This window comes from Vicia villosa, linkage group LG2 (assembly GCF_029867415.1).
Source record: "Vicia villosa cultivar HV-30 ecotype Madison, WI linkage group LG2, Vvil1.0, whole genome shotgun sequence".
In the NCBI taxonomy this organism is placed as follows: domain Eukaryota; kingdom Viridiplantae; phylum Streptophyta; class Magnoliopsida; order Fabales; family Fabaceae; genus Vicia; species Vicia villosa.
This window is the reverse complement of record NC_081181.1, coordinates 106,808,225-106,833,057: the sequence shown is the minus strand read 5'-3', so window position 1 is coordinate 106,833,057 and position 24,833 is coordinate 106,808,225. Positions and strand designations below refer to the sequence as shown.

The 24,833-nt window shown below is 34.3% G+C and overlaps 1 protein-coding gene across 1 annotated transcript; it reads right to left on the bottom strand.

The window, feature by feature from the left end:
• Positions 1–296: 296 nt before the first annotated feature.
• On the bottom strand, positions 297–24,260 carry LOC131646576 (lectin 8-like). Its single transcript, XM_058916585.1, has 3 exons — positions 23,961–24,260; positions 20,281–20,286; positions 297–821 (listed from the first exon to the last, which is right to left on the bottom strand). The coding sequence occupies exons 1-3, from the start codon at positions 24,258–24,260 to the stop codon at positions 297–299; spliced, it is 831 nt and encodes a 276-aa protein (XP_058772568.1).
• Between the last annotated feature and the right edge of the window lie 573 nt (positions 24,261–24,833).

Here is a 24,833-nt window from a genome sequence, read left to right as displayed (position 1 = left end):
AAAAACTGCAACACCCAATTACCCCAGTAAGTAACTTCTCTCCCAATTACCTAGTTTTAATATGAGAATCTCTTTTTGCCTTTTTTTTTAATAAAAAAACGTGAAATTCTGTTAATATTATACAAAATATTATAACTTTAATTAAATTCATCTTTATTAAGGAAAAATAAACATTACATAGTCAACAAAAGCATCACAAAAGAAAACAAAAGCATCATAAAAAAGCTTATATCAATCAATAGTAATAGTTCTTCTACTCACAATATTTTCTTCTTTTTCAAGTGTTATCATATTCTCTATAAGGTCGCAGTGAAAGACCAAGAAAGAATGTCATGTGTTTCTGCAAGTTCACCAGTAGCTCCGGAGAAACCAACAAGGACCCAGTCTGACAGAACCTCCGCAAAATCAACCAGACATGATACAGCAACACCTACATTGACAGGACTATTAGGATAACTTACAGCTGCACTTAGTTCTTTTGAGGCAGAATTATAACTTATATGTGCCTTTCCTATCGATCCTTGCGGTTGTCTATCAATTGGCCATAGAGCGGCGAGAGAAGACTCAATTGTGTTGATGTCAATTCCAATATGAGGTGAGTTCTCAGGGAAGAGAGGATCCCATTCATTTGTAAAACTATCAAACTCGACAGCAACAATAGAGTTTTCTGAGGTATTAAAGGCGGTTTCTTTATCGAATAGTCCTAGGAATCCACCCTCTGACGATGAATTGTCTGGAAACTCATAACCAACTGATGCAATAAAGAAAGTGAAACCATCTCCATGAAGTAGTGAACCTTTTGGGTCCACAACAAAAGAAAACTCCGTGGTAAATGTTGCACCCCAATTTTTGACCTCTGAGATCCCATCATTTTCTAAGTGTTATGATCATTATTGTTATACCCCAAAATTTGCATGCGTTTTTTAAAAAAAAAAGAAAAAAGAAGTCAACAAACTTCTGTCTAAAAATTTGGAGTTTTATACAATCTCGGATTTTTATTTCATAAATATCCTGATTTTATGAATACTCAATTTTTAGAATTGTTTATACAGTATTTTGGTTCGCTGTTAAATTTATTCTTACATAAATGCCAAATACTGTTTATCACTTCATACACTGTTTATTTCAGATTTATTTTCAGATAAATAATGCTGACGCAGTTGGTACAGAATTAAAATTTGCAGGCGCGGAGTCCGGGTTTCAGATTATACTGCTAGTTACCAGTCAAACCCGCTATCAGCGCAATTCTCCGTGTTTGTACCATCAGTCAAATCAATTTTTCGCACTTCAAATTTCCAAGATTTTGTTCTAGAAGTCTTCTAATAATCACGTGATCAACAGAGACTCGACACTGCATAAAAATCAGGTACGCCAAACTGTCTCCTACACAAACAGTCCCTAACTAGGTTTTTTTTGTTTTTTTTCAGGAGAACGAGTTTTTGAGACCTCAAATGGATTTCATGGATCTCCATATGTCTCAAAGTACCACCAGACAAATTTTCAAACTTCGATTCGCTCAGACGCACAGTCAACAGCTCAAACAGTCAACAGACGACCAGTTTGACCAAAAAGTCAACAGACAGTCAAAAATGCAATTTTTTGTCAACATCCATATTTTGTCAAAAGATTCATCATGTGATCAATGGTTGATCATGATTCATCAAGAAAAGTTCAGAAATCGACAAAACTCAAAATTGCAAAATTAGAGTTTTTTACCTAAAAGTCAACTAAACTTTGACCGACCATAACTCTCTCATAATTTACCAGAAAAATTCCAACCAAAGTTCATTCTCAAGGAAATTAAATTCTCTACAACTTTGATGTTGGGACCAAGGTCAAGAAATGCGTCCGCCTAAGAGATATAAGCCAAAACATTACAGGTCATTTTCAAAGTCAACAAAAAGCAGTTTTTTGTCAAAGCCCCTATCATCAAGATAACTTCTCCAAATGCAAAAACGCTTCCAAAGTGGCTTGTAGAGGACATCTTGGGCTTTCCAAAAAGTAAAAGAACACTTTCATAGGATCAAAATTGAGGGAGATATGTCTTGATGAAGTTGACCTTTTTTGGGAAAATGCATAAAACAAGTAATGACCAAAACTTGATTCTTTTTCAAAAAGGCCAATTCTTTTGTGATTCAATCTTGATTCCCATATGTCTAAAGGGCATCCACGACCTATCCATGATTCATGACACTTTTATTTCATTTTAATTAAATTTTATTCATTTAAAGTTTAATTAAAGTGAGATAATTCGAAGATATTATCAAAGATGCTTATGGTTGCCAATCAAGACCAATTCAAGATGCTTGAAGATATTATTTCAAGATTGAAGAGAATAACACTTGAGTGTTTTAACCATGGTTAAAGAAATGCACTCATTGAAAGAATATTCCATTCTTTTTCCACAAAATTAATCATGACAATTCCAACTTGCAAGGCTTCCATATCAAATCATTTGCCTATAAATAGAACTTCATTTTCTTCATTCCAGAGGAGGAAAAAAAAGGGGGAGGAACACAAAGAACAACAACAATCACCATAAAGTCATAGCTTAAGTTTATATTTTTGCAAAAGTTTCAAGAAACTTGTAAAAATCAAGGCTCATTCAAATAGCCACTTTCAATCAATTTCAATCACTCTATTCCACTCTTGGGACATCATAGAGTAAGTACAATGTAATTTTTAATATGTAGTAGTGTTAGGAGTTCATGAATTAAAAACTCCATATTTATGCATATTTTTAATTTCTCAAAAAAAATGTTTTAATTTTAGTTTTAAGTTGATAAAATGTTTATTTAATTTTTAACATAAAAATATTTTATTTCTTTTCATAATTAATTTATTTTGCTTAATTAATTAGTAATTATGTAAATATTTATTTTTTTAATTATTTTCAACCAATCAAAAAACTCCAAAAATATTTTCCTTTTAGATTTAGGTTTATATTTTTTATAATCTAATTTTTGACATATAAAATAATATTTTTCTTGTTAAGTTTAATTATTTTGTATAATTATTTGTTTAATTAGCTTGTTAATTAACTTAAAATCAATTCCAAAAAAATCACAAAAAGAATGATTTAAGTTTAATTTGTTTTATATTTATTTTTGTATATTATTTGATATTATTTCTTATCTTTTTCCTTTGTCCCGAATCAGAATAAAAGATCAAATATGGCAGAGATTGTATGCAGTTGATTTAAGACTTTTGGAAATTTATCGTGTAGTCGTTATGATTCTATCAAGCTTCTGATAAATTTTCATTAACTTTAAATTCGAGATCATCATTCACTCACCATCGATCTTCACTAACATCGTGGATATACTTGACTAGCTTCAAGATGATTCGCGTGCTAACATACTAACAATTAACTTTAAATTCCGCATTTTATTATATTGTTCTTTATATTTCTTGCTTTATACTTTATTTTATCATTCATCATATTTATGTTTATGTTATTTTCTCTTTGTCCATTTGGACATATTATTTATGTTTCTGTCATTTTTTCTTTGTCCATTTGGACATATTATTTATGTTTCTGTCATTTTTTCTTTGTCCATTTGGACATATTATTTATGTTTCTGTCATTTTTTCTTTGTCCATTTGGACATATTATTTATATTTCTGCTATTTTTTCTTTGTCCATTTGGACATATTATTTATATTTCTGCTATTTTTTTCTTTGTCCATTTGGACATATTATTTATATTTCTGCTATTTTTTCTCTGTCCATTTGGACATATTATTTATGTTTCTGCTATTTTTTCTCTGTCCATTTGGACATATTATTTATATTTCTGCTATTTTTTCTTTGTCCATTTGGACATATTATTTATATTTCTGCTATTTTTTCTTTGTCCATTTGGACATATTATTTATATTTCTGCTATTTTTTCTTTGTCCATTTGGACATATTATTTATATTTCTGCTTTTTTTTCTTTGTCCATTTGGACATATTATTTATGTTTCCGCTATTTTCTCTTTGTCCATTTGGACATATTATTTATGCTTCCGCTATTTTTTCTTTGTCCATTTGGACGCATTGTTTATGTTTCTGTCATCTTCCTTTTGTCCACTTGGACCATATTTTTACCTTTAAGCTAAAACATTAATAATCAAGATAAAACTTAAAAAAAAAGCACTTTGCACACTTGCACCTCTATGGTTTTCCCTCTTATTACTTTTTTTTAATCATACCATCATTTAAGAAAAGTGTTAAATGCATAGGAAAGATCTTATAAATTGAGAGTAGATAACTCCTAATTGCTTGCTCAAACACTTTCATTTTTCAAACAACGTATTTTCAAAACTTCTCATCTATCTTCAAAACTTTCATCTGGTATTTGAAGGGCATTATTCCCAGTGAAACTCTTCAGAGACCTATGTGACCTATTGTCCATCTTCACTTCTTCTATTTTCAAATCAATAAAGCATTTAAACAAAAGTGAGCTAAGCAATTAAGAGCCCATGGATAACCATGGATACAAAGGGTGCTTAAAACCTTCCCTTTGTATAACCAACCCCCCGAACCCAAAATCTGTCAAAAGGTCTTTCCTGTTCTTTTATGCCTTTCCTAAATGTAGGATAAAATAAAAGTCGGTGGCGACTCTTGCAAAATATAAAAAAATCAAAAAAAAGAAAGAGCAAGGAGTCAGTTCGCCTCAAAAAACCGAGTTACAGAACTGGCGACTTTGCTGGGGATTTGAAAAATCTTTTTAAAAGAGGGGTTACCTTAGAGTTTTTGATCACTTTAATATTTGCTTATACTTGGTTATTTTGTACATACTTGTTATTTCATTCTATTCTTGATATATGTGTGGTTCCGTCACTTGAGATACATTATGGACAAATCCTTACCCGGATTAAGTACACATAAGAATTAGGTGGAGGGTATAGTCATGTACAGGCGTACGTGAGAATCCTTCCGCTCAGTGGAGGTTCCTTGTTGGTAATATATGTTTAGCATGTTTCGTAGCGAAGACATTATTGCTTTCATTGAACTGTAGAAGCTGAGTTGGCTGTAGAACCCATAACCCATCCTGGCCTTATTAGGTTGTGGCGCAGAAACTATTCAGGTGAAGACTTGGATTAGTTGTCATGCGGAGAGCCACACTCAGACGAGTTTTTCTTGAGAATATTGCTAGCTCACAAGTTCAGTTGTGCAAGCCGGTAATATCCGAAAGAAAAATGTAGACTCTGACGTATCAGTAGAACATGTTGTGCAGGTGATTAACCCCTAGTACTATCCCATGTTTGGTTCTTTGACCTCATGCTCGTGACGTTGAACTTTGGAACCTACCTTATGTGCACCATGTTTGTGTTACCATTTCTGTATATGTGGCATTCATCCATTCATACATTCATAAAAATCTTTTCCTTTGATTTCCAATGAACTCAGAGGTCTTTTTTTGTAAACATCGTAAGTTTCATCAAACTCAATGGATCTTAGGTGTTGATGGGGTGAAAAATCTAATCCACCAAAATGGATGATTGATTTTGACGATAACTTGATCAATGCTTTAATCTAATGCTTAAATGTTTGCAAATTAATATCTTAAGTTCTTTGAAACTAAAAAAAAAATATAAACAACAATTGCATCATTTGCATACATACATCTGTCATACCCCAAAATTTGCCCTCCATGTTCCATTCACAATGATTCAGAGTTCAAGATTCAATGCCAAATCTTTGCTCAAACAATCCCCAAGATACACAGTCAACTGATTCAATCCTGAAGGTCAACTGCAATCAAAGCATGATTCAAATTATGATCATTGGTCAAACATCAAGTATAGAGGAGTATAACCATCATTTGATCAAGAATGATCATGATTCCATTAAAGAAACTCAGAGATGAACAAATACAAAAAGGTTCAAATTAGGGTTTCTTAGGAGAAAGTCAACCCAACTTTGACTAGGCATAACTTTCACATGGAACATCAAAAATTCCCCACTCGAAGCCTATTTTAAAGGAAATTGGATTCTCTACAACTTTGTGTCTCACAAGCCAGGGCTAGAAATGATTCATTTGAGAGATACAATACAAAAGATTACAGGTCCTTTTCAGGCATCCTCCAAAAGCAGTTTTTTGTCAGAGAGGATATGATCAAGATAAAAGCCCCAAATGAAAAATATGTTCCAAAGTGGCTTGTAGAGGACCTCTTGAGGTTTCCAAAAAGTATTAGAACTCCCTCATAGCTCAAAAATTGAGTGAGATATGATTGATCAAAGTTGGGTGATTTTGGAGGATCAAATATAAAAAAAGAAAGTTCAAATTGAGAAAATTTGCAAATGGGCCTATGGTTTTATGATACAAACTTGATCCACAAGTCACTAGCATGCCCAAAATGAAATGCCACGAAATTAAACATATTATTTGATTTTTTTAGGATTTCTATTTCATTTTTAAATGATTAAATTAAATGGAAAATCAAATAATTTGATAAAAGATGTATTTTGTGTGATTTCAATCAACATTTATGACCAAAATATACCTAATTTTCGTGCATAAAACAAATGGAGAGGATTGATACAATATTTGCCAAATATGGTAACTTATGAATCAAGAATAAAATCATATTTCCTCAAACTTGCAAGATTTGATTCAATGATCTTTGGGCCTTTATTTCTAACCTAATTACTTCACCTATAAGTAGGCAAGAGAGGGCAACAGACTAGGGGACGCAACTCTGGCCTCAGAAGAACTAGCCAGAACTCAAAAATTCACAAAGAAAGGTGAAGTCGGATTTGGGGAATTAGAAATTGTCAAAGGTTTCTAAGGGTTGCAATACGTTCATTGACGTTCACTGAAGCTATTGGGATACTCACACATCGTCAACACCTCCAGAATAGCCTCCAATTAACCGAGGTAAGTGGTTCTAGACTTTGGATCGAATGGCATGATTTGGGCGTTCATATGTTAAATTGTTTGTATGTTAGGCTTTGTATGATTGTTATGAATGTTTCTGGGTTGATAGATTGAAGGTTGGGTGGTTAAAACTCGGTCTGCCATTAACGTCCTCATCGAGCTTTTAGGGTTTAATTTGGGGGATTTTGTTAAAAGCAAAATTGGAACGAATTAAGGGTAGGGTTAGACTCGCATGATCAAAACGAGGAGAGTGGGAAGGTCGCGCCACATTTATATTTGTCTATGAGCTGTTCGCTATTTCCCTAGTGTCGTTTAGCTACAACAAAACCATAGCAAATCCGTAGCAAAATTTCACAGGTTTTGCAGGTCTGGGGTGGACGATGATGATGTGTCATCATATCACCGGTTCTTTTGAATCTTCGCGCGCGTCTTTAAAATATTGTTCTTGTTTTTTCATATAATTTAATGAGCGCATTTTGTTAACACACGTGAAGTGTAGTTGAGTTGGCAAAGTCACGACTTGAGCCTGGGGGCGTGGGTTCAACACCCAGCTCCCTCAAATTTTTTTCTGAGTTTCCCAAACTTCTGACTCCTGTGCGCTTGCAACCAGATAGACCACCATAGACCCTTAGCATCTGAACCTTAGAAACATCAACCTCTTAGATCTAACGCCCCAGCCTGGTGCCCTATACCATAAACCCCAATTACAACTACACAGAATCCTAACCCTAATAAAACTAAATAATTTTAATTATTTATTTGTTTAAATTAAAATACTTTTAAATATATTAATTATATAATAATAATTATTTTTATAAATAAGTTATTATATGATATTTATATTAAAATGTCAATTTGTTGTTCGTGCCGATTAAATCGATTAATCGCTATGGGCAATAATAATTTTAATTAAATGTTTATTTAATTAAAATACAATTAATTTCTATTTAGTTAAATGGTTTCAACCATCTTCATTGGTTGCGATGATTAACTTTTCAATTTCCTCATTTCAAATTCCTTATTCTTTTTTAATCGAATTAATCGATTGCGAGGGGTAAGGATGCAAATTAATTATTAAATTATTAAAATACTATAATTCGTTATTAGTAATAATCAAATTAATTGATTAAAATTGGTAACGATACAACCTTCAATCTGTTAACTATGGCGATCGAATCTATTGATCGTTGCGGTTAATAGTGCCATATCAAACCAGGGTTGTACGCCCAAATCCAAAACTAAAACTTCAAAACACTTTCCAAACATCTTTCAAACCCCAATTTCAAATTACGGATTTTTATCCTCATTCAAACTACGATAGGCTATTCAAAAGCCTTTAAACCTTCAAATCAAATTTCAAACCTTAAGGGCGTACAACCCTTCCCCGAACTACGTAGACTCTGATCCTCCCTAAGGAGGTACGTAGGCACTTGGCAACAAGGCGAGTCCCCTTCCTCTAAATTCTAACCCTGTCAATATAATTAGCTTTATAATTACTCTCTGTCACCTTTCTTTATAAACCTTGCCATAAACCTTTATCTTTGAATGTTAGCCTTTAGGAAAGGGTTGAGGGTGCCTAACACCTTCCCTCGACCTGAATATAGTATCTTACCCTGATCTCTATACTGCGTAGGGTTTCCTATTCGCCCTTCAGAATAGGTGGCGACTCTCTAAGTTATAAATTTTAGGCAGGTTGCTACAGCTGGCGACTCTGCTGGGGATAACTATAATGGTGAATACTATGCTCCTATAGGTTTTGGCAGGGTTTAGGTTTGACAACTTTTTAGGGTTTGGCTAATTCGCCTTTTTTAGGGTTTGCAATTATTTTTTTTGTTTTTTGTCTAAAAATATTTAATTGTTTATAATGTGTTTATATTTAATTGTTTTTGTTAATATATTTATATTTAATTGCCTAATTGTTATATTTTTATATATACACTGCTGGCATTATGGTGTGTTAAAACCCTAAGTGTGGGGGTTAACTTTGAGATCAATAGGGGAGTATGAATCTCCTACGAGTCTCATTGATAATTCCACTCGGAGTGGGTTGAGTGTTCGGAAATGTCCAAAACGAGGCTTGACTTTGTTGAGGGCAGGACTGGATACTTGGCTGATCTCTCCGAGAACCTACCCCAAAAATTCGAACCTCATGGATAAAGTGAGTTGCTCTAAAATCCGAAGAGACAAAAAGTCTCGGAGGTTACGAACGACCCCATGAGACCTTCTAGAACACCCCCTATTAAAAGGTTGGCTCCCAAGAGCCGCTACGTCGAACCTATGAACTTATGTGATTTGTGCTATATGTATATATTGTGTGGATCATTATTTTTATTATTTTCTTTTTTTTTCTCATTCATCATACATCATGTGCATTCTTGCATCGTATTTTATTCAAAAAAAAAAGAAAAGAAAGAGGATATCATACACATCATGCATGGCATACATATCATCTTCGAGACATTAAGAGAAGATTCATCTTCTATCTCCAGAGCAAGGGACCATTGGGAAGGATAACCTAACATCCCAACCATACTATCAAACAAGATTTCAGCAGAAGAAATCAATGGATCAGTTGGAACAGAATCAAGCCGCCCTTCGTGAGGAAGTAGATCAACTGAAGGTCAGCGTGGAAGAGGTTAAAGGAGGTATGGCTCAGATGCTAGAATTCATGAAGGCCCTCCTAGACAAACAAGACAAAGCAAAAGAGGTTCAGTCTGGGGATACCCTGGTTCAGGATGAGATCCCTAATGACGAAAACCCGCTGCTAGGATTTGTTCCAGGCTTTGGCCCTGCTAAGGACAGACCTCAAGTCCGATCTGTTAGGAGAGCTATCCAATTCCAAGAGAAAGGAGAGGCCTCCCAAGAAGGATTTGTCCCCACTCCACAAACAAAAGGGACAACCCGCACAGTGCGCATTCCTGCTAGCAATGTCCCTAAGGACGAAGATTACCTGGATCTACAATACGGGGTGCAAGAGGTGGACAATACAGCCCAAGCACCTCAGACACAACAGTCTATTCCTAACTCTAAGGAAGACTCCAAGGGTAGTGAACAAATCAAGGCGCTGGAGGAGAGACTAAAAGTGATAGAAGGATACGATGTCTTCGATGTGGATGCCTTCGAAATGAGTTTGGTCTCAGACTTGACCATCCCTCGCAAATTCAAGATTCCCGATTTCGAGAAATACAAAGGACTCACATGTCCGAGGAATCACTTGCGCATGTACGTACGAAAAATGGCTGCTTACGCCCACGATCAAAAGCTGATGATACATTTCTTTCAAGAAAGTTTAAGCGGAGCGTCTATTGACTGGTACATGCAACTAGAGAAGTCTTCTGTCCGAAGCTGGAATGATCTGGCCAACACCTTCTTAAAGCATTACAAGTACAACTTGGACATGGCACCCGATCGGATGCAATTACAAAACATGTCACATAAGAAGGATGAATCATTCAAGGAGTATGCCCAAAGGTGGAGGGAAATGGCTTCTCGAGTCCAACCTCCCCTAATAGACAAAGAACTGGTGGACATATTTATGAGCACTTTGCAAGGACCATACTACGACAAGATGGTCGGATGCACATCTTCGGGGTTCTCGGACATGGTAGTCATTGGCGAAAGAATTGAAGATGGGATAAAAAATGGGAAGATACAAGGGGCACCCTCAGGTTCCTATCACACAAAAAAGTCATATGACGGAAAAAGGGAACCCAACACTGTTGGAGCGATCCTGGTTAATCAGACACCAACACTACAACAGAAGGATCAGCAAAAACAACAGGGTGGCCAACGCCCCTGGAGGTCCAAGCCAAAACGATCATTCACCCCATTGCACATGCCACTGTATCAAGCTCTGCAACGTCTGCTCAGTCAGAACTTGATAACTCTGCTGCCTCCATATTCAGCTCCGACTAACCCCGCTCCCGGGTACAAGCATCATGCTAGGTGCGCTTATCATTCAGATAGTCCTGGTCATGATACAGAGGATTGTGGTCCATTGAAGCACAAGATCCAAGATTTGATTGAAGAAGGGCTCATTGAGTTCGAAGATCCTAGCAAGTCTAACACCATAGGTGGCTAGAAGGAGGATTTCTTAGATCATTAGTTTTGTTTCCATTTGCAATTTCTTTCTGTTTGTTTAAACATTAGTCTTATGACATATGCTATGTACTTTTTCAAAAATCATTAATGCATTGCTTACGTTTGTCTTGATTCATTCCTAGTGTTCTCACTATATTCAAAACTGTGTTTTTACTTGGTTTTCTCCTTTGTGATATTCAACTCTCGATCAAAGTCGTACACCTTTTGAGGGAGAATGACGAAAACGATACCATAATTTCATACACCATGCTTTCGAACAGACCGTGTTGACGATGTACAGGCATTGTTTCGATTCCCAAACAGTGGAGATATAAGGATGTTAATCCCTCGTCAACCCCTTTGAGCCTAAAGAAGTAGGAGTTTTCCTTCATATAAAATAAAACCCTTAATACATGACCTGGGGTAGGGTAGTTGCTCAGTTAACTTAATTATTCCAAGTTGTTCCTTTGAACATAATCACCGATGGTTCCCCGTCATCATTAATTCCGGCAGTCAATATCCGCAAAGGAAAACAAAGAAAAAGAAAGCAATACAAAAGCCTGCTAAGTCAAAACCTATTAAGGAGACTTAGGCAAAACTGGGGCATCCCGCTGACTGTAGTTTTAAAACAAACAGTTCAGAAAAAGTTAGGGATAACAAATCCGAAAAAAGGTTACTATGTACCTTCGACAAAAGGAAATACTACAAAAAGGAGAATGACTGCCTCTGCAGATAAACCTTTGGTTTTTGAACCATCATAAATGTCAATGTCACAATTCCCAAATTCTTTTGGAGACTAAATGCATAGCTAACTGAGCATAGGACTGGAGAACATCGCGAAGGTTGGGATGGGTACAAATAAACTTTGAGCCTCTATCTTTTGTTTCTTTAAACCGTGAACCAGGCCACGTTACAACCCTTAAAAGTCCTAACTGAAACATGGTTAGTTCGAAAGCATACCGTTGCCAAAGGTATCCCGACTCCTTAAGGTCCACTACAATTCTTGAGTTGATGTCACTTTCTTGCAAAAAAAAAACAACTTTGTTTTACTCATAAAAATGTTTTCAAACTTTCAAGACAGACTATGCATTTGCATTTCATTATAAAGTACACTTGTCTATATAGATTTAAATGTTAACATCAGGGAGAAGTTGCCTGGGGCATGACTAATGGCTAGAAATCCTACTGACTGGTGAAGTAGCTTTTAAAAGCTCGTCAAAAAAAAGAAACATCTCTTACGCATGACTGGGATGGCTAACGTGTACACATGGCATAACTCGTCATCATCCCATTTACATGGGGCAATCAAATCAAGATCCATGGAATCTCCCAAGGACGCTGAATAGCCCATGGGGCAAGCCCATTATCTGGGGGCACGTTGCAAATGGTGTCAATACCACTCTCACATCCTTTCCAGGAACCTTTATAGGATATTTCTCATTCTATCCGTGCAGTCTTCTTTAAGACATGTTCAAACACTCCTTACCCTTTCTAGGAACTTTTTCAGATAGTCTTTTAAGACACATTTTCCTATCCCTTCTATTTTTCAAACCCTTTCAGACAGTCTTCTCTAAGACATATTCTTTTCTACGAACCTTTTCTAGGTAGTCTTCTGTAAGACATCTCTTAACTTCTTTCAATCAGTCTTTTAAGACATGTTCAAACTTTTCTTATGATTTCCAAAACCTTATCAAACTTTGTTTAAAGTATAGAGTCTTTTCTAAGACAATTCACCATCCTTTCTGGGGATGATCTTCTTCAAGATGTCTTTTCCTAAGTTTTGTTTAAAACCCCACAAACAGTCTTTATCCTCTATAGGAATCATTTTTGACCATCTGCACAAACATATCCCTTCGAGCTTTGTTTAAAGCGCAGTCTTGTTTAAGACAATTTCCCATTCTTTCCAAGGACCTCTTCAGGTAATCTTATAAAAGACATTATCTCATTCTGAGTACTCAGCAAATCACCATCCGTCAGGCGATACCGAAACGCGTGACTCACTCTGAAAAGCTTCTGCTTCACATCCAACACTTACAATCAAGAATCCTATTGACTAGGGGCATTCTTTTCCAAGAATTCAAACACTGGGGCAATGCATATCAGGCAAGACATGGTGAAATTCAAGTTCCCTCGAAAGGTCCCTCCTTCAAATCCAGGGGCACATCTCTCAAAATTTCCGATATTCGGGAAGTCATACTAGCATCATACAAAGAGCATCGTTGCATATTTGATCTTCTCACGCCTGTACTATTCACATCCCGCAGTGTGGGATAGGCGCACATGCATAATTCTCATTGAGAATCTCATTACATAGTACATGCATCATGACATTGCATAAAAACTAACGCTACCTTTTCAGGTCACTTCATAATCAAAAAGATGTTATCATCCAATTACAGTGCAAATACGATCGTATCAACGATTCAGTCTTAACAGATACAATTCTAATACCTCATTCCAAGTCTTTCTTCAAAGACAATCCAGAAGCAACCAAAGAATTTCTTACCTCTCCAGGTTGTCTTGTCCAAGACAATTATCCTAATCTTTCCAAGCAGTCTTGTTTAAGACATATCCTAACCTTTCTAGGTAATTTCATTTAAAATATTACATAGCCCTCTATAGGTAGTTTTGTTTAAAACGTTTCATATCCTTTATAGGAACCTTTCTAGGTAGTTTTGTTTAAAACATATCGTATCCTTTATAGGAACCTTTATAGGTAGTTTTGTTTAAAACATATCATTCCCTTTGTAGGAACCTTTATAGGTAGTTTTGTTTAAAACGTTTCTTGTCCTTTATAGGAATCTGTTTAGGTGAGTTTTGTTTAAAACATATCGTATCCTTTATAGGAACCTTTATAGGTAGTTTTGTTTAAAATATATCATCCCCTTTGTAGGAACCTCTATAGGTAGTTTTGTTTAAAACGTTTCATGTCCTTTATAGGAATCTGTTTAGGTGAGTTTTGTTTAAAACGTATCATATCCTGTCTAAGAGCCTCTCTAGGTCAGTCTTGTCTAAGACGTATCACACCCTTTCCAAATACTTTTATAGGTCAGTCTTGTTTAGGATGTATCGTACCTTTCTAGGCAATCTTGTTTAAGACATGTTGTAACCTGTATAGGTAATCTTGTTCGAAACGTTTTCGAATCCTCTCTAAAAAAACCCTCTTCAGGTAGTCTTCTGCAAGACATTCTTCTTCTAAGCACCTTTTCAGGTAATTTTCTTCGAGACATTCTTGTCCTAAGCACCTTTTCAGGTAGTCTCTTTCAAAAAAAACAATTTGGCATCCTTTTCAGTCTTCTTTAAGACATTCTACAAACCTTTCTGGGTGATCTTTTCTAAGACATTCATTGTCCTCTCCAAGAATCTCTTTAGGTAGTCCTTGCAAAACATTTCCAGCCTCTTCAGGTAGTCTTCTTCAAGACAAATTTCCGTATCCATTCCAGAAACCTCTTCAGGTAGTCTTATGTAAGACATTACTTTATATCTCTTCAGATACAATCAAATGGGTGGCATCTATAAGCCCATCTCCCACAGAGCTCCTTTCCTATGCAAGCAAATTTCAGGGCATTTTAGTGTCCAATCGTCTTCCACCTCTTCAGGTTCAAGAAGATTGAACAGGGGCAGCTGTCATACCCCAAAATTTGCCCTCCATGTTCCATTCACAATGATTCAGAGTTCAAGATTCAATGCCAAATCTTTGCTCAAACAATCCCCAAGATACACAGTCAACTGATTCAATCCTGAAGGTCAACTGCAATCAAAGCATGATTCAAATTATGATCATTGGTCAAACATCAAGTATAGAGGAGTATAACCATCATTTGATCAAGAATGATCATGATTCCATTAAAGAAACTCAGAGATGAACAAATACAAAAAGGTTCAAATTAGGGTTTCTTAGGAGAAAGTCAACCCAACTTTGACTAGGCATAACTTTCACATGGAACATCAAAAATTCCCCACTCGAAGCCTATTTTAAAGGAAATTGGATTCTCTACAACTTTGTGTCTCACAAGCCAGGGCTAGAAATGATTCATTTGAGAGATACAATACAAAAGATTACAGGTCCTTTTCAGGCATCCTCCAAAAGCAGTTTTTTGTCAGAGAGGATATGATCAAGATAAAAGCCCCAAATGAAAAATATGTTCCAAAGTGGCTTGTAGAGGACCTCTTGAGGTTTCCAAAAAGTATTAGAACTCCCTCATAGCTCAAAAATTGAGTGAGATATGATTGATCAAAGTTGGGTGATTTTGGAGGATCAAATATAAAAAAAGAAAGTTCAAATTGAGAAAATTTGCAAATGGGCCTATGGTTTTATGATACAAACTTGATCCACAAGTCACTAGCATGCCCAAAATGAAATGCCACGAAATTAAACATATTATTTGATTTTTTTAGGATTTCTATTTCATTTTTAAATGATTAAATTAAATGGAAAATCAAATAATTTGATAAAAGATGTATTTTGTGTGATTTCAATCAACATTTATGACCAAAATATACCTAATTTTCGTGCATAAAACAAATGGAGAGGATTGATACAATATTTGCCAAATATGGTAACTTATGAATCAAGAATAAAATCATATTTCCTCAAACTTGCAAGATTTGATTCAATGATCTTTGGGCCTTTATTTCTAACCTAATTACTTCACCTATAAGTAGGCAAGAGAGGGCAACAGACTAGGGGACGCAACTCTGGCCTCAGAAGAACTAGCCAGAACTCAAAAATTCACAAAGAAAGGTGAAGTCGGATTTGGGGAATTAGAAATTGTCAAAGGTTTCTAAGGGTTGCAATACGTTCATTGACGTTCACTGAAGCTATTGGGATACTCACGCATCGTCAACACCTCCAGAATAGCCTCCAATTAACTGAGGTAAGTGGTTCTAGACTTTGGATCGAATGGCATGATTTGGGCGTTCATATGTTAAATTGTTTGTATGTTAGGCTTTGTATGATTGTTATGAATGTTTCTGGGTTGATAGATTGAAGGTTGGGTGGTTAAAACTCGGTCTGCCATTAACGTCCTCATCGAGCTTTTAGGGTTTAATTTGGGGGATTTTGTTAAAAGCAAAATTGGAACGAATTAAGGGTAGGGTTAGACTCGCATGATCAAAACGAGGAGAGTGGGAAGGTCGCGCCACATTTATATTTGTCTATGAGCTGTTCGCTATTTCCCTAGTGTCGTTTAGCTACAACAAAACCATAGCAAATCCGTAGCAAAATTTCACAGGTTTTGCAGGTCTGGGGTGGACGATGATGATGTGTCATCATATCACCGGTTCTTTTGAATCTTCGCGCGCGTCTTTAAAATATTGTTCTTGTTTTTTCATATAATTTAATGAGCGCATTTTGTTAACACACGTGAAGTGTAGTTGAGTTGGCAAAGTCACGACTTGAGCCTGGGGGCGTGGGTTCAACACCCAGCTCCCTCAAATTTTTTTCTGAGTTTCCCAAACTTCTGACTCCTGTGCGCTTGCAACCAGATAGACCACCATAGACCCTTAGCATCTGAACCTTAGAAACATCAACCTCTTAGATCTAACGCCCCAGCCTGGTGCCCTATACCATAAACCCCAATTACAACTACACAGAATCCTAACCCTAATAAAACTAAATAATTTTAATTATTTATTTGTTTAAATTAAAATACTTTTAAATATATTAATTATATAATAATAATTATTTTTATAAATAAGTTATTATATGATATTTATATTAAAATGTCAATTTGTTGTTCGTGCCGATTAAATCGATTAATCGCTATGGGCAATAATAATTTTAATTAAATGTTTATTTAATTAAAATACAATTAATTTCTATTTAGTTAAATGGTTTCAACCATCTTCATTGGTTGCGATGATTAACTTTTCAATTTCCTCATTTCAAATTCCTTATTCTTTTTTAATCGAATTAATCGATTGCGAGGGGTAAGGATGCAAATTAATTATTAAATTATTAAAATACTATAATTCGTTATTAGTAATAATCAAATTAATTGATTAAAATTGGTAACGATACAACCTTCAATCTGTTAACTATGGCGATCGAATCTATTGATCGTTGCGGTTAATAGTGCCATATCAAACCAGGGTTGTACGCCCAAATCCAAAACTAAAACTTCAAAACACTTTCCAAACATCTTTCAAACCCCAATTTCAAATTACGGATTTTTATCCTCATTCAAACTACGATAGGCTATTCAAAAGCCTTTAAACCTTCAAATCAAATTTCAAACCTTAAGGGCGTACAACCCTTCCCCGAACTACGTAGACTCTGATCCTCCCTAAGGAGGTACGTAGGCACTTGGCAACAAGGCGAGTCCCCTTCCTCTAAATTCTAACCCTGTCAATATAATTAGCTTTATAATTACTCTCTGTCACCTTTCTTTATAAACCTTGCCATAAACCTTTATCTTTGAATGTTAGCCTTTAGGAAAGGGTTGAGGGTGCCTAACACCTTCCCTCGACCTGAATATAGTATCTTACCCTGATCTCTATACTGCGTAGGGTTTCCTATTCGCCCTTCAGAATAGGTGGCGACTCTCTAAGTTATAAATTTTAGGCAGGTTGCTACAACATCCAGGTTATCCATGAAACTTATCATTGTCTGTCTCCATCCTCAGAGTTGTTTGTCTACCATCGAGTTGATTCTTCCACCTCGGAATCCGCTTCCAGAAGGTTTTAGGTCTGATTTTCATTGTCCTTTCCATCAAGGGGCAGCGGGCCATGATTTAGAAAGATGTTTCCCTACTGTTTGCATTTCCTCAGTTGTATTTGTTTGCTTTTAAACTTTGTTCATTCCTGAATGTTAATTTTAATGAAATGAGCATCGTATGTTTGAATTCATTTTCATCTACTATGTCTATGTTTATGCTTCTTTTACAAAAAAAAAAAATTCTATTTTGCTTTCTCTATCAAACTTATGTTTTATGCAAAGATTGGAGGGAGGATGATGACAACGAAATACCCAGGTTGTTGAACTGTATGCTTTCAAATAAAACTTTGCTGACGATGTACAGGCATTGTTTCAATTCCCAAACACTGGAGAAATAAGGAAGTTAATCCCTTGTCAACCCCTTTGAGCCTAGAAGTTGGTGTCTCTTTCTGTACGAAATAACCCACATTTTAACCCGGGGCAGGGTAGTTCCTAGTTAATTTGGTTGTGCATTCTATTTTAAGAGAATCATTCAATACGCCTTTCAACAAGTGTTTCAATCACAAGCTTTCCTCTGCATACATCAAAGAAGTGCTGGAGATGCCAATCAAAAGCTGATAATGGTTCATTATAATCCTTAAGCAGGATAGTCACTATCTTTCAAAAAAAGTATCAAAAAAAGAAAATCAAAGAAAAGCCTGCTAAGTCAAAATCAAAAATGACTTAGGCAAAAATTAAGGCATCATGCTGACTGTAAGTTCAAAATAAACAGTTCAGGCAAAAGTTAGGGATATCAAAAGAAAGAAAATAGAGAGAAGTCAATAAATTCTTGAACCACAAAATGTTGTGACTATCAAAAGGAAGAAGTGACTGCCATCACTAAGTTTTCTTGGCTTGTGAACTATCATCATTACAACAGGTAAAATTCCAGAAGTCTCTTGGAACCTGAATGCATATTTTGAATTAACTGAGTTTAGGACTGAAGATCATCACGGAGATGGGGTGGGTTACAAAAAATTTGAGCCTTATACCTTTTGTTTTTTTAAACCGTGAACCTGACCACGTTGCAACCTTCAAAAGCCCTAATTGAAGCAAGGTTTATTTTGAAAGCATACTACAACAAGGTTGCATAAGCTGACTCCCAAGAGATTTGCCAATCATTTGTTTTGATATCATACTTTTACTTCGAATTTCTCAAACGATTGTGTTTTGACCAATAATTCCATTTTCTTTACATATATAACATCTTTCCAATAATGATTTTGACTTCAAAAAAATATGTTTTGAGCATTGCATTAAAATTACCATTCTTGAATGAACATTTTATTTGCAAGTAAGCACTCATCTTCTAGGAAGTTCAAACAGTCGAGAAACTTGGTCAGTGATCCTATCAGGGGCACGTTACTTCAAGATCCTGTTGTTCATATGTTTAATCAAGATTTGTTGATCAGAATATCCTCTTCAAGATGTATACTATGGCAAGTCTTCCCAACATTCATTTCAAGAGTTGAATCCATGATCAGTTCATCCCCAACATAGTTCAACTGAAGCCATGATCAGTTATCAGTGTGACAAGAAGTTTGTTCAAGCATCTTCCGAAGCAGAGTTGGTAGAATTTCCGTGTTGAGGAATCAAAGCTCCAATCTTGCCTCACAAAAGAGTCAATCTCAGTTGTCATAAATAACTACATTGCATTGAGCATTCATCATGCATAGAAAAAATTCAACATCATGCATAGAAACAAATTCATGCTCATTTATATTTTTACAAGTCTTGTTGTTTTCAACATCTTACCTTGAGATCAAAGTCCAACTTACTTGGCATTGACCTTTAATAGTATTCAATCATGCTTTACTCTTGATTGATCTTTATTTATATTCAATCATGTTTTACTCTTGATGTTGTTTGATCGTGCTTTACTCTCGGTGGGTGTCTCAATCATGTTTTACTCTTGATGACCTTTGATATTGTCCAATCATGTTTTACTCTTGATTGTCTTTGATACTATTCAATCATGTTTTAGTCTTGATTGCCTATGATGTTATCCAATCATGGTTTACTCTTGATTGCTTTTGATACTATTCAATCATGTTTTAGTCTTGATTGCCTATGATGATGTTCAATCATGTTTTACTCTTGAATGCCTCTATCAATTTATATTCCTTTCCAAATTCATTCATGTTTTACTCTTGAATTATTTCTGATGTGGGTTCCAGAGATTTTTCTTTCTGAACGTCTCTGTTGATTTCCTGTCCAGAGTTTCTTTCACGTTTTACTTTTGAAAGCTTCTGTTGACTGTTTCTTTCTTTTGTGAAGTCCGATTCTATTCCTGGATGACGCATACCTTTTCCCCAACGGAGTCTGTTTACTTCTCCCCTGTGGTGTCCTGTTTCCATCTCGTGGAAATCATATGCATTCATAATCATAAGCATTACATAGCATCTCAGGTTCAAAAATTGTGTTTTTATATATATTTAAGTCTCTTCAATCACGTCGAAATGAAGATTTCCAATCTTCACACCTCCGGAAAGAAGAAACTTAAATAGGGGCATCTGTTGCACCCCAATTTTTGACCTCTGAGATCCCATCATTTTCTAAGTGTTATGATCATTATTGTTATACCCCAAAATTTGCCTGCGTTTTTTTAAAAAAAAAAAGAGAAGTCAACAAACTTCTGTCTAAAAATTTGGAGTTTTATACAATCTTGGATTTTTATTTCATAAATATCCTGATTTTATGAATACTCAATTTTTAGAATTGTTTATACAGTATTTTGGTTCGCTGTTAAATTTATTCTTACATAAACGCCAAATACTGTTTATCACTTCATACACTATTTATTTCAGATTTATTTTCAGATAAATAATGCTGATGCAGTTGGTACAGAATTAAAATTTGCAGGCGCGGAGTCCGGGTTTCAGATTATACTGCTAGTTACCAGTCAAACCCGCTATCAGCGCAATTCTCCGTGTTTGTACCATCAGTCAAATCAATTTTTCGCACTTCAAATTTCCAAGATTTTGTTCTAGAAGTCTTCTAATAATCACGTGATCAACAGAGGCTCGACACTGCATAAAAATCAGGTACGCCTAACTGTCTCCTACACAAACAGTCCCTAACTAGGTTTTTTTTTGTTTTTTTCAGGAGAACGAGTTTTTGAGACCTCAAATGGATTTCATGGATCTCCATATGTCTCAAAGTACCACCAGACAAATTTTCAAACTTCGATTCGCTCGGACGCACAGTCAACAGCTCAAACAGTCAACAGACGACCAATTTGACCAAAAAGTCAACAGACAGTCAAAAATGCAATTTTTTGTCAACATCCATATTTTGTCAAAAGATTCATCATGTGATCAATGGTTGATCATGATTCATCAAGAAAAGTTCAGAAATCGACAAAACTCAAAATTGCAAAATTAGAGTTTTTTACCTAAAAGTCAACTGAACTTTGACCGACCATAACTCTCATAATTTATCAGAAAAATTCCAACCAAAGCTTCTTCTCAAGGAAATTCAATTCTCTACAACTTTGATGTTGGGACCAAGGTCAAGAAATGCGTCCGCCTAAGAGATATAAGCCAAAACATTACAGGTCATTTTCAAAGTCAACAAAAAGCAGTTTTTTGTCAAAGCCCCTATCATCAAGATAACTTCTCCAAATGCAAAAAAGCTTCCAAAGTGGCTTGTAGAGGACATCTTGGGCTTTCCAAAAAGTAAAAGAACACTTTCATAGGATCAAAATTGAGGGAGATATGTCTTGATGAAGTTGACCTTTTTTGGGAAAATGCATAAAACAAGTAATGACCAAAACTTGATTCTTTTTCAAAAAGGCCAATTCTTTTGTGATTCAATCTTGATTCCCATATGTCTAAAGGGCATCCACGACCTATCCATGATTCATGACACTTTTATTTCATTTTAATTAAATTTTATTCATTTAAAGTTTAATTAAAGTGAGATAATTCAAAGATATTATCAAAGATGCTTATGGTTGTCAATCAAGACCAATTCAAGATGCTTAAAGATATTATTTCAAGATTGAAGAGAATAACACTTGAGTGTTTTAACCATGGTTAAAGAAATGCACTCATTGAAAGAATATTCCATTCTTTTTCCACAAAATTAATCATGACAATTCCAACTTGCAAGGCTTCCATATCAAATCATTTGCCTATAAATAGAACTTCATTTTCTTCATTCAAGAGGAGGAAAAAAAGGGGGAGGAACACAAAGAACAACAACAATCACCATAAAGTCATAGCTTAAGTTTATATTTTTGCAAAAGTTTCAAGAAACTTGTAAAAATCAAGGCTCATTCAAATAGCCACTTTCAATCAATTTCAATCACTCTATTCCACTCTTGGGACATCATAGAGTAAGTACAATGTAATTTTTAATATGTAGTAGTGTTAGGAGTTCATGAATTAAAAACTCCATATTTATGCATATTTTTAATTTCTCAAAAAAAATGTTTTAATTTTAGTTTTAAGTTGATAAAATGTTTATTTAATTTTTAACATAAAAATATTTTATTTCTTTTCATAATTAATTTATTTTGCTTAATTAATTAGTAATTATGTAAATATTTCTTTTTTTAATTATTTTCAACCAATCAAAAAACTCCAAAAATATTTTCCTTTTAGATTTAGGTTTATATTTTTTATAATCTAATTTTTGACATATAAAATAATATTTTTCTTGTTAAGTTTAATTATTTTGTATAATTATTTGTTTAATTAGCTTGTTAATTAACTTAAAATCAATTCCAAAAAAATCACAAAAAGAATGAATTAAGTTTAATTTGTTTTATATTTATTTTTGTATATTATTTGATATTATTTCTTATCTTTTTCCTTTGTCCCGAATCAGAATAAAAGATCAAATATGACAGAGATTGTATGCAGTTGATTTAAGACTTTTGGAAATTTATCGTTTAGTCGCTATGATTCTATCAAGCTTCTGATAAATTTTCATTAACTTTAAATCCGAGATCATCATTCACTCACCATCGATCTTCACTAACATCGTGGATATACTTGACTAGCTTCAAGATGATTCGCGTGTTAACATACTAACAATTAACTTTAAATTCCGCATTTTATTATATTGTTCTTTATATTTCTTGCTTTATACTTTATTTTATCATTCATCATATTTATGTTTATGTTATTTTCTCTTTGTCCATTTGGATATATTATTTATGTTTCTGTCATTTTTTCTTTGTCCATTTGGACATATTATTTATGTTTCTGTCATTTTTTCTTTGTCCATTTGGACATATTATTTATGTTTCTGTCATTTTTTCTTTGTCCATTTGGACATATTATTTATATTTCTGCTATTTTTTCTTTGTCCATTTGGACATATTATTTATATTTCTGCTATTTTTTTCTTTGTCCATTTGGACATATTATTTATATTTCTGCTATTTTTTCTCTGTCCATTTGGACATATTATTTATATTTCTGCTATTTTTTCTCTGTCCATTTGGACATATTATTTATATTTCTGCTATTTTTTCTTTGTCCATTTGGACATATTATTTATATTTCTGCTATTTTTTCTTTGTCCATTTGGACATATTATTTATATTTCTGCTATTTTTTCTTTGTCCATTTGGACATATTATTTATGTTTCCGCTATTTTCTCTTTGTCCATTTGGACATATTATTTATGCTTCCGCTATTTTTTCTTTGTCCATTTGGACGCATTGTTTATGTTTCCGTCATCTTCCTTTTGTCCACTTGGACCATATTTTTACCTTTAAGCTAAAACATTAATAATCAAGATAAAACTTAAAAAAAAAACACTTTGCACACTTGCACCTCTATGGTTTTCCCTCTTATTACTTTTTTTTAATCATACCATCATTTAAGAAAAGTGTTAAATGCATAGGAAAGATCTTATAAATTGAGAGTAGATAACTCCTAATTGCTTGCTCAAACACTTTCATTTTTCAAACAACGTATTTTCAAAACTTCTCATCTATCTTCAAAACTTTCATCTGGTATTTGAAGGGCATTATTCCCAGTGAAACTCTTCAGAGACCTATGTGACCTATTGTCCATCTTCACTTCTTCTATTTTCAAATCAATAAAGCATTTAAACAAAAGTGAGCTAAGCAATTAAGAGCCCATGGATAACCATGGATACAAAAGGTGCTTAAAACCTTCCCTTTGTATAACCAACCCCCCGAACCCAAAATCTGTCAAAAGGTCTTTCCTGTTCTTTTATGCCTTTCCTAAATGTAGGATAAAATAAAAGTCGGTGGCGACTCTTGCAAAATATAAAAAAATCAAAAAAAAAAGAAAGAGCAAGGAGTCAGTTCGCCTCAAAAAACCGAGTTACAGTAAAGTCAGCAACTTTACCACCTATTTTGTCTGAGAGACGAATAGCTTCAGAGAATGCCGAAAGACCAAAACTATGTGGAGATGGTTTTCCAAGTTGGTCTTTTTTATTGAGTTGTAGTACTCCACCAATTATTTTGGCATCACCGCCGAGGGCTATGGTATCGGAAACATTGTCAAACTTGGGGAAGCTGAAAGAAAATGATTCTGACTTGACATTGGTGATTGACAAGAGAAAGGTTAAAAGGAAAAGAGAGAAGATGGTTTGAGTTGCAAAGAAGTTTGGTTTGGAGTTGGCCATTGTAGACATTGTTGTGAATAATGGGTGCATTGAGGAAGGGGTTTGTCCATCTATGTATAGGCTTTTGAGTTTTGATTTTTCTTGAAGGATGGTAAACACACCTACAAACAAATGTACTAGTTGAATTAGGGGTGTTCATGGTTCATGAACTGAACTGAACCAAACCATATTTATGGTTCAGTTCAGTTTGCACAAACCATTTCAATAAAAATCCAATTAATTGTTAAAATGGTTTCAATTCAATTTAAAACTGGTTTAGAACCAGTTTGTATTTATAAACTAGTTTATAATCAGTTTGCAGTTATAAACCAATTTTATATTTTGAACTTGTTTAGAACCAATTTTTTTAATTTTAAAAAAATAATAAAAATTATTTTCAAAAAAAGTAATTATTTATTTTTTTAAAAATTATATTTTTTGTTTTTCTAGAATTTTTTTATATACTATGAAAGTTTCCATATTTTTCATGTGTCATTTACTTAAACTTAAATGTGCATTTTAATTTTTATATCAATTATTTATATTATGATTGAAACTGAAAAATGATAAAAAAAAATATGTCTAAATATTAAA